General features: G+C 48.6%; 1 protein-coding gene across 1 annotated transcript; it reads right to left on the bottom strand.

The window, feature by feature from the left end:
* Positions 1–1,716: 1,716 nt before the first annotated feature.
* LOC136438300 (uncharacterized) lies at positions 1,717–10,998 on the bottom strand. The gene is made up of 13 exons (XM_066433062.1): positions 10,601–10,998; positions 10,138–10,264; positions 9,551–9,759; positions 9,005–9,185; positions 8,754–8,770; positions 7,700–7,945; positions 7,265–7,479; positions 6,439–6,865; positions 5,504–5,911; positions 4,941–5,360; positions 3,257–4,103; positions 2,442–2,602; positions 1,717–1,889 (listed from the first exon to the last, which is right to left on the bottom strand). The coding sequence occupies exons 1-13, from the start codon at positions 10,941–10,943 to the stop codon at positions 1,717–1,719; spliced, it is 3,774 nt and encodes a 1,257-aa protein (XP_066289159.1). The 5' UTR covers positions 10,944–10,998.
* Positions 10,999–11,232: the final 234 nt, after the last annotated feature.

The raw sequence follows: 11,232 nt of genomic DNA, 5'->3' as shown, positions 1-11,232 counted from the left end.
TCAGTAAGAATACTCTGATTTCCAGGGGTTCCGATGATTTTCACGGTCTTTTAAATGACCTTCAATGTTTCCCTGCGATCCCCAGAGTTTTCCAGTGATTTCCAACGATCTCATCCTCCCAGCAGGGCCGATGTGCTCGTTTCATTACCGCACATAGCGGCCCTGCCCTTTCCAGCCTGTGAACTCGCTTCTGGCGACGTTATTGACAGTTGCTCATGAAACAGCCGTTATTTTTGCTCTGAACCCAAAGTAGCGATATCGATGTAAGACGTAACCTGATTGGTTGATAGCATCCTAGCGTCCTTTTGCGCTTTTACTCTAGATGAGCTTAAGCCAAGCCTCTGATTGGCTGAAAGCTATTTTGGTGGTGACGTCGCCAGAAGCGAGTTCACAGGCTGGAAAAGGCAGGGCCGCTATGGGAGGTAATGAATCGGACCTACTGGGAGGATGAACGATCTTTAATGTCTTCAAATGACCGCCAAGGTTGTCCAATGATATGTAAGTGGAGTCTTGTGTACATGAAGTTGGCAATCTCAGCCGACTAACTTTCGCTATTTTTCAAGTCCACAACTATTTTGATACAGAGATCTACCCTTACAAGTTACAATTACGAAAAACACCAGTTAGCTAAGTACGTAGTTCTGGCAAAGTATATAACATGTATTTTTATCAAATCTAAATCTGTTTCTAACATATATAGCAATGTAGCCTTTGTAATTCCAAATATGATTAAACCACAGCTTATTTAGTAATTAAATCTATATTACGTAGTTACGGTACTAAGTTTCGTATTTTGTAATCATAGCCAACTACCCCACCATGCGGCGAGCAGTGGCAGAGTTCGTCAGGCCCTGGGGAAGGAGCTGATAGGGGGCAACACCGTGGTCGCGATCGTGCCAAAAGAAATTTACTATCAACGCAAAAACTCACAATTACGCAAATTACCAACACCGTGGTCGTGCCAAAAGAAATTTACTTCAATGTGCAATTTCTATCAACGCAAAAACTCGCAATATAAAGATATACGTCTCACAATTACGCAAATTACCACCTACTACTTACCATATGCTTCTTTGTGCAATAAACCGATGCTGCTAAACCGATACTACTATACTGCTACTATACTGATTAACAAATCTATTAAATTTTTCATTCTTTATTAAGTTCTATATATACTCGTGCAGCCCTGCAGGTGCGACTTGTAACTATGGCTAAGCCGGTATCGACATGTAAGTAACATTGGTCATTTCAAAAAGCCAATTTCAATATTTCAATAGCACTATGTTGGGAGCCCTTCGTGTCAATTTGTAATTAGATGTACATACATGGAATTTGAAAAGGATTTTTTTACCATAAAGCAACTTTCTTATGATGTGTGCATTTCATAGTACTTATCGAGAGTTTCGATTTAAAAAAATATATAAATGCGTTGTATTTCCAACGCTAAATTGACCAGCGTTGGCCAGTTGCTTTCCTAAAAGCGCGCAGTCATTGGAATGGTCTCACAGTGCGAGCAGCCGGTTCATACGTCAAGGGTTTCTAATAGTGGGGGTTATGTGAACATTTGCAGCTTTTGTCTCAGTCCAAGTCTAGGAGTAAATAATGGTACCAATTCTAGTGGCCAAAGTGAATTTGCCGAAGGAGCTATATGGACGAAGAAGGTCAGATTGTGTTGCAAGTGGAAAGCGAACGGGCCACTTCGTACAGGAAACCGACCTACCACTGACGCCACTTGGTCAGGTCCATCTGGGGCAGAGACGAGCACGCCACCCTCTCGTTCCCAGGCTGAGTGGGCTGCAGGAAGACGTCCGGCTGCATGCGGGTCGTGCCGTCCGTGTTGTCGCACAGGATCCGGGCCAGGCTGGTCCTCCTGATCTCCGCAAGTTGAGCTGGGGGAAAAGGGAAACGGGGAATGAATATCTCATGCTGCTGAGACACGTCGACTTATGTAAGACCCTCATCGTTATACAGCTGCTCCACATGCGTGGAAACTGAAAAGGCCTCCAACTGCCCTATGGGGGCAGAATTGGTCTTGCCCAGAATGGAGGCGTGGAGTGTTACGCCTTTGATCACCCCGACCAATCAACCTCTTTGAAACTTAGATTCGAATTAGCCATGAGCCGACAAATCGCGCTTTTTACAAGCCGACCGCGATCAAACCTTTCAAACAAAGTAGTTTCTACTACTTTTGTTCAAAGGTTTCATAGTGATCGGCTTGTAATTTTTTTAATAATTTTTTTATAATTTCCAAACTGCCAAAATTGTCAATCTGAAAACATCCTTTAAAAGCTGACACCTTCACACATCTCACTGGCGAGTTTATTTTGCCACAAGGCAACTTAAAAAGTGATTTGTCGGTTCATGGCTGATTCGAATCTGAGTTTCAATAAGGTGGATTGGTCGGGGTGTTGATACCATCTACTCATGAGATGTCGACAGACCTTCTGTGAACTGGCCGCTGTTCTCGAACCAGAAGCGGTCCCCCTTCCGGAGGTCCTGGAACTGCAGGCCGATCAGACAGGCGAAGGTCGGTCCCACGACTCCTCCCGGCACGGACGCCTCAGCAAGACCCCCCACGAACACGTCGATGTCGTCCACGTGGCTGCAAGCAATACAAGAATGCAACGCATTTATGTCACCCCGTCTCTTTTCTTGAGAAAGCATTATAAAATGCCATTCACCACCGCCCTGGTGAGCAAACATGAACCTTCCGTTACCCCACGAAATAAACGAAGATCATTGAAGAACAATCGTGCAGTAATGCCTCTCAGCTAGGGACAAGCACGCTGTAACTTACGCCAATAGACCTTTCTCACGCGGCGGACATGATAGAATGAAAACTGTCAATCACAATTAGCAGTTTAGCCAATGATTACCTGATAATTAGAGAATCGACCAATGAGAAAGTGGCTGCATGAGCGTCAAATATTTGCATTTCTATGTTTTTATTTTGCATTTCTACGTTTTGACAGAGGAGGGCGGAGACTATGGGATCGGTCAACGAAGCTCTAGATTGCTGCATCTTTTTTGTGCATTACATTAGTTGTAATATTGATACTTGGATATCCTATTTCAAAACTCAATGTGATTTAGGAGGTAAACTAAATCTGGACATTATTTTTGCTTCTTTGCCTCATTGGCCTCGTCTTCATTCTATCATGTCCGCCGCGTGAGAAAGGTTGCTTAGCCTAAAGCCAATAAAAAAATACCAAAAGATAGTGATGCCTTTTGCCAAGTCAAATATCTTAGTCTGTACCTGTACAAGCTCGTCAGTTTCTGCCGTGTGGTGACGTCAGGGATCTCCCTCGCCAGATCGTCAAACCTCGCCGCTCTGCGCAGCCCGCACTTCACCCTCCAGGCGTTGTAGCCGGGCAGTCCGTGGTCTCTCCCGCGCTGGATGTTCAGGGCCGCCAGGTCCAGACCGGGTGATCCCGGCGGATCCGCAAACAGGTGTTTCGTCAGGCCGGAGACCATGAACCGGTCAAAGTCCTGATGGGGCTGGGCCGTCAGTCCGCGCAGGATGGAGTCCGGGCCGCCTTGGTCGTTGTTGAAGATGTGGGATGGGTTGAAGAAACTAAATGCCAGTTCAAATGGGCATGTGCTGCCCGGGTTAAAGTCCGGATCATGGCGGCGGAAAAGGCCCTGAACAAGACTGTGTCCGAACCGGTAGGCTGCCGTGGCGAAGACGTTGGAGATGGTGGGGTTCACGCTCGGGTCGTACCCGGAGAAGAACCCGCTCTGGGCGAGGGTCAGGTGGAACTTGGTCATGGCGTCGGGTCCGAGAACGCGCGGAAGGTCCTCCCCGTACGTGATCTTCTGCATCAGCGCGCCGACGATCTTCCTGGTCTCGAAGAACACGCGATCGTCGTCCCAGCGCGGCAGGAGTCCGGAGAGCCGCCTGGCGATCCGGTTGTGTTCCCGCAGGAAGACGGTGTGCATGGAGGTCAGTCCCGGCTGCTCGTTCACACGGAAGTCCCCAGCCTGCGAGCACGTCTCGGGCCCGGTAGATTCATCACACTCAAAGTCCTCTGTCATGGGGCCAGGCAGGAACTCCTTCTTGTTAGCGTCTGCAGGGTTCGGTCTGGACTTCAGCAGACCGCGCGCTGCAAGTAACATAACAGGTGTGCTTTAGAGTGAAAAATGTCTGTGTCGGTGGATAACGTTGTTAAGTTTTGTTACCGACATAAGTAAGTGATATACATTCACACCATTTACTGACTGACCCAGTAACATCAGACACGTGGATTCATGACGTCAGATGTGCTACCACTCAATGTCAGAAATGAGCGTGTTGTATCTTATCCATGTCATAACCACCCGAGAAAACACACATTTCAATACATGCGAAATGCGCCAGAAGTTTCGAAAAGCGTGTCTTCGAACCAAAAATTGTAACAACAGCAATACCAACGTCCGAATTCGGTATTCGTACATTCGACAGCGCCTCAGCTGGCGCACGCTTTCGACACATTCTACCGTGGCCGACAGGTACAATGCGCGACACACTAACTTTTCCTACGCGACACACCAACTTTTGCTGCGCGACACACTAACTTTTCCTACGCGACACACCAACTTTTGCTGCGCGACACACTAACTTTTGCTGCGCGACACACTAACTTTTCCTACGCGACACACCAACTTTTGCTGCGCGACACACCAACTTTTGCTGCGCGACACACTAACTTTTGCTGCGCGACACACCAACTTTTGCTGCGCGACACATCGACTGCGAAGCAAATGTATCGTATCATATTTCCTTGTCAAAATTTCGTAATGAAAAAGGTACGTTAAGATAATTATGTTTGTCCCGGGAATATATCGTATACGTAGACGTATTTTCGCTATTTCAAGGTACGTTATTGAATACAATGTTTTGACACGGTAATGATTCTTCAAGATTCCGAAATGGATCACAAACGTCAATATTTGAACCTGACCTGATGACTTGACTTGACAGATGAACTTCCTGTCGGCACTGGTACATGGTCCATCGTTCCAGCTGTTCTTATGGCTGAGGGACGAATGACTCCCCGCGGAGTACTCGGCACAGTCCTCGTTACCCGCGTTGTTGGGTTCTCCTGGACCCCATGCCCTGAAGCTGCCCAGAGCAACGTTATCGTCCCACATCCAACCTCCCTCCTGGCGGCGATCAGTCAGACCAAAACGGAACACCGCGTTGTTGTCGACGGCATTCTTCAGGTAGATGAGGAACTTGTTGCTGGCGGGGCCACGAGGCATGGCGAGGGTTCCCCCGTCTGCAGCACAGGTCGCGGCGGCAGCGTTGTAGGTTTTCCTGTCGTTGAAGGCCTTGTAGCACCGACCGGTAGGTAGGTGATAGTCGTAACCATCTGGACAACCTATTTCAAAACAAATCGGAATATCATTTGAAGTGTCTGTACTTGATACATTCTGTAGGCAGAGGCCGCTTAATGCAACATAGAATCAGCGAATTAGAAATATAATGGAAGGGTTGGCAAGGACAGACATAAAGGTAGCACACCTGCAGGTATTTTCTGACAGATGAATTTTCTGTCAGCCCTAGAGCACGGTGCATCGTTCCAGGTGTTCTTTTTAGACGGATGACTGTCAGGTAAGAACTCGGCACAGTCCTCATCGCCAGAGTTGTTCGGTTCTCCCGGGCCCCATGCGTTGTAGCTCGCAAGAGGTCTGCCGTCTATCCACTCCCAGCCCCCCTCCTGGTGCTGATCCACCAAGCCGATCCAGAACAAGCCGGACCGATCCACGGCGTTTTTCAGGTTGACCAGGAAAGCGTTAGTACGGGCGCCCTTTGGCATAGCGAGGGTCCCCCCGTCAGCTACACATGTCGAAGACGCGTCGAGAAAGTTCTTTCGGGTGTTGAATGCCTTGTAGCAGATGCCGTTATACCTCTGGTAGCCACTGGGGCAAGCTGAGGGGGAGATTCAATGACAAATATAGGTTTTAACGGTAGGATTAAAAACAAAACACTTCTGAATAGAGCGATGACAGCGCGGTTGAAAGGGTCACAGTCGAATGACCGCCTTGGTAGATATGTCTTATTAATGGTATCCGGATCATGGCCCGCGGACGGATGGTTCGTTGAAATGCCCGAAGACCTTTTTTTCAATCCTTTGCGACAGGTTCATCCGACCTCGTGCGTCATAACACAAGGTCAACAGGCCTTCTTACGCGGACATGGGTATCAAAATTTGGCCAGTAGAGTCAGTCCATGCCCGAAAATGTTACCTCTGGTGGCCAATTCCCCCTGGCAAATATTCTCCCTATAGCTGGCGTGGTTAGTCTTGTAGAGGCTAACTAATCCCCAACTTTGTGGATTGCTGACAAATAGTAGAAATTTGCCAAATGTTACGAATTTTTAGCCTGGCAAGAGTTAAACGGCAATTCACATGACCTTAAACACTTAGAATATCCCGAAGAAAAGTTTGAGAGACTCACCAGACCCGGGTGCCGAGGTGACTGGACAACTGTACTGATCGCTGACGGCCTGTCCCGAAACCTGGATGGTTTCCGTTGCCCAGTCGATCACGTTACCATGGTGATTACAGAACGCCGCCCAGTCCGCCCCTATCTCAGCTGGAGACAGCACGCGGTCCCAGAGGTTCACCTGGGACAGTTCTCCGGTGAACGCTTGATTGGCGGCGAATCCTCCCCCGACTGTGTCTTGGTCCTGTGCGTGGATGAACGCGCCACCGCTGCGCACCTTTCCTCCGACACAGAGCCTCGAGCCGGTAGTCTTCAGCACGCCGTCAGCGTACACCTGCCAAGCGCCGTCACTGCCGCGCCAGGTAACACATATGGCGTGCCGCGCGCCATCCCACACAGGCAAGGCACCCATGACAGCATCCTCACCTTGTACAAACAACTGGAAAGAATATAGCTCAATGTCATGGTTGGTTTTATTAGCTGGGGACATCGACTTTTTACGTCATCAGTCGGTCAGTATCGACCATGGCAAAATCCTAATTCACAGCAGCTCAACAAGTTCCTCTCTGTGGATACGATTTTTCCTGTGCGCTGTGCGTCACTCTTAGCTTTTCCTGATTTTAGCTATGTGGATAGTGTGTGTCTCCATATGCACCCAGATCGGCTATGTTGTACTTCAGGCAATAAAGCGAAGACGATCGCGACGTATGATGAACAGCAAAAGAAAAGTTATTGACCAATTCGTGCAACTCGCTCAATGCTTATCCCATCTTTACAAGTAATAGATCTTTGACAGGAGATACCAGGGCTTTTCTATAGATCGTGACTGTAAACTTACTTTAAACCCGCTCCCTCCTTTATTTAAGACGAGTAGCTCGTTGTTGTGCTGGGTTACGGCGTAGCTGACAAAAGATGAATCGCTGCTGGAGCTCATGTCGGTGCGCATGTGCAGACAGAGAGTAAAGCTCGTTAAGTCCCGAGACAGTGACGTCCCCAGCCTGGCGTAGTTACTGGTGCTGCGTGGACCGGGGAAGGTTGTCCTCTTCTGGTCACCTGATGGACATGAAACACGCCAACTTGGTTATATTTGTACTTTCTTATAATGTATCAAGTCATCTAATCACCAACTTTCGACGATCCTTTCTGATATCTATCTGTTGGAAAGATGACATCAGAAGTCGGTCAAAGGTGGCACCTCTACTGTCAGAAGAGTTGGTTGAAAGCATCGGCAGCCTTGAACTAAATAGCACTGTTATCAAAAGGTGCAACCTACCAGCGGCTCCGCCCCTATCTCTGAGCGCCACCATCTCTTCGTCCGAGGAGCCGTAGACGTTGGAGGCGTCCACGAAGGCGGTGATCTGGTTCAGCTGCTGCCGGCGGCCCATGCGGCACCCTTCGTTCGGGCAGGATCGGGAGCGCGCGAACCCCAAGCAGCGCCTTGCGCTGAAGTCAGGGTCATCAGAAGGGACGGGGATGTTGAAACAATGTTCGTCCACGGAGTCACAGGTACAGTCGACACCTGTGGACGTGTGGAACATAAGGCAATATGGCCATTGTAAGTAACGTGTTTGCTCTGTTGACAAATGTTTGCAGTAGTTGCCCATATAAACCAGCGTTCAGCCAATATTTATGGATAATTGTTGCATGGCACCTCGGTCATGATTTAAAAACATTGCAATGGGATTGGTCTGTCATTTCAGCTGTAAGACTCAATTTGAACTACTTGAAAGGGACGTTACTAAGGCCTTATACATCATGGCCTACAAAACATCTCTAAACTCGACGGAGACTTCTAAGCACCTTTCGCCCATAGCCGAAGTCACGTGTCCGTTAGAAAGAAAAGTAATCTCGATCCAGTTTAGCTCACTGAAGAGCTAGTTCCACTGGTCGTGAGAGAGAAGACAGGCGCTCCAATTTAGGACGCAGCGAGGCCACCAACGTGCCGCGGGTCCAGTGAGAGAGGGCCTTAACTAGTAGCATGCGTAGTGCAGGGGTTAGCTATCTTGCCTCTGGAACTAGACGCCCCGGGTTCGATCCCGGCTGTCTCGCTCACCCGACATGCACGCTACCGGAAAAGATTGCAGTCCTTAGGACGGGACGTTAAGCCGTTGTCTACTGTTCATCGTGCTTGTCGAAAAGAGCTAGGGGAATTTCCCCGGTACAATGAACCTGTAAATACCATACCATATTCATAAGATCGCTAACCCCTGGACTACGCACGCTACTAGTTAAGGCCCTCTCTCACTGGACCCGCGGCACGTTGGCGGCTTCGCTGCGTCCTAAATTGGATTTGTGTTATCCTTGACTTTGTATTGGGTAAATCATGCAAAGCGTATAAGCATGACTAGAAATACAAAAACACCAAAAGCGTTAAAAGATAAGTTTTTTATCACTGAAATTCGTTGAACGCGCTGTCAAATCGCTCGATTGCAGCAAACCGCCAACGTCAAATGGGATCGGGGCTTAAGGTCACCTGAGTGAAGCAGAGGGTCAATTAGCTCGCAGAGGGCGGCAGAACCGCGCGAGGCTTCTTTGCAACGATTTAAATGTTAGAACAAAGTTGATGAATCCAACGAACCTTCCTCCTGGAAGTTGGGCGTGAGGGTGATGTCGTGATCCAGGAACTGCCCGAACTGCATGACCATGTGCGTGCTGACAGGGCTGGATTTCCGCAGGTCCTCGTGCATCACCAGGCTGACCTGTCGGGCTTTGGGGAGGGGGGGTGCGATTCCGGCCGGTCGTGCGCGGAGTCATGAAACCTGCGGTTAAATCATTAAACATTACAAATCATTGCGACATTCAATAAAAAAAGTGGTATTGATCCAGCTTTGCTACTGTTCAAATGGTCTTTACAGAGAATACAGTTGCTATGTACGGTATTTACAGGTTTATTGTACCGTGTAAGTTCTCCTAGCGCTTTCAGATAGCGTACAATTCACAATGGACCACAGTTTAACGTCCCATCACAAGTACTGTACTCCTTTCCAGTAGCGTGAAGATTCGAACTTACGACCTCTTGGTCCAGAGGCAGGGTCACTAAACACTGGACTACACACGCTACCACAGGATTTCAAGGCAGAGCAATAAATATCAACACGAGCTACTGCAATAATCAGACACATACCATCGTCGTACTGTGGTGGGAGTAGTCTTTTCAAGCACTGTTCAGTGCTTCCCCACAGGGGGTGACCCTGGTTGTTGCAACGGCCATCTGTAGAACGGAACTCCGGGCTGGCTGTTGTAGGACACGCTGGCACCCTTGTCCCGTGACAAACGCCGACGATGTGAGAGGAGCTCACACGGGACAGCGCGTCCAGGCTGTAGTGGTCGGCACTGCAACAATACGGGATTTGTTTGATTTATATTCTATGCTTCCACCCAATAAAAGGTTATTGACATCAGATTAACATCGACATGGCCAATGGGAACTTGCTTGGCACTTTATAGACATTGATTCAGAAAGAACATTGAATGAACAACATTTTTTAGATTTCTCGATTGGTTGGTTGGTTGGCTGGTTCATGGGTTGGTTGGTCGGTTGGTTGGTTGGTTGGTTGGTTGGTTGGTCGGTTGGCGGGTTGGTTGGTTGGTTGGTTGGTTGGCGGGTTGGTTGGTTGGTTGGTTGGCGGGTTGGTTGGTTGGTTGGTTGGTTGGTCAGAAGTGGTTTGTTGTTGAGCTGGTAGGTTTGTGGTGAGAACTGTGATCACTTACCCGGTCATGAGACTCTTCGCCGCCTTCTCCAAGATGGAGGCACACTTGCTGAGTTCGACCGTCATGGCATTGGAGCGGTGCACGGCAGCGAGCCCGCGCTGACTCCCGCTACGACCGGGACCGGGAGCTACAGGACAAAATAGGTTCTTTGGTCTTTTACACAATGTATGCTATAGTTTCGGCTTACAGCTCTTACAGCTGTTGAATTTGCCATTGATTAAGAAGGGTTGAAACATGACAAAAATTACCCTTTAGTTAATACAGTCTTAATGACACTTCACACGTGTGCGTATATTCATATGCGCATGGGTTGCGAATCAGCTTTTTTTGCTTCATGTAAAGTTTGTAGGAAGAAGTTTTTTCACTTTAACGCACCGTTTTGCAGCCTGGTCCTCGAACAAAAGAAACTACTTTTTCGGCAGCCAACTTAACATGAACCAACCAGAAGATGACACAGCCCCACCTTTCTCACAGATGAACCCGAAACGTCCATTACAGGCATAATCTCTCCACTTGATCGCAAATACAAGGCTTGTTGCTTTCTCGATGAAGACGCAGTCTGCGTTCCCGTCGGGCTGGTTGTTTGGCTCGGAAGACGCCCAGTCGTGAAAGGATCCTAGGATCTGGCCGTCCTCCCAGACGAACCGGCCCTCTTGTTGGATGTCGTTCAACCCGATCCAGACCGAGGCACTGCGGCTGATTCCGTTCCTCAGCCGGACGAGGAGGTCGTTGGTTGGCTTGTCTTTCGGCATGGCTAAACTGCCCCCCTTGGATCGGCAGGCGGCCCTGGCACCCGCGTAGTCCATCTTGTCGGTGAAAACTCGGAAGCAGCGAGAACCGTGCTTGGACCAGCCCTGGCTGCAGACTAAAGGTTAGGGAGCAGATATCACAATGAGGATATTTCAATTCTGCAAGGATCAAAGACCATCTAAAGCATCGTTTTCTTTGTTTTGAAAATGTCTCCCTGGTAACTTGCCTTGGGATATGAAATCAGGGAATTATCTATTCTTCAGTCGGTTGAGGTGGGAATAACGATTAGGTATGAAATGGTTCGAGTCGGGATTGGTGCCAACTGGCGGAACACCTAGTTGGGAA

The sequence above is a fragment of the Branchiostoma lanceolatum genome, chromosome 7 (assembly GCF_035083965.1).
Source record: "Branchiostoma lanceolatum isolate klBraLanc5 chromosome 7, klBraLanc5.hap2, whole genome shotgun sequence".
Classification (NCBI taxonomy): domain Eukaryota; kingdom Metazoa; phylum Chordata; class Leptocardii; order Amphioxiformes; family Branchiostomatidae; genus Branchiostoma; species Branchiostoma lanceolatum.
This window is presented reverse-complemented; position numbering and strand designations above follow the sequence as displayed.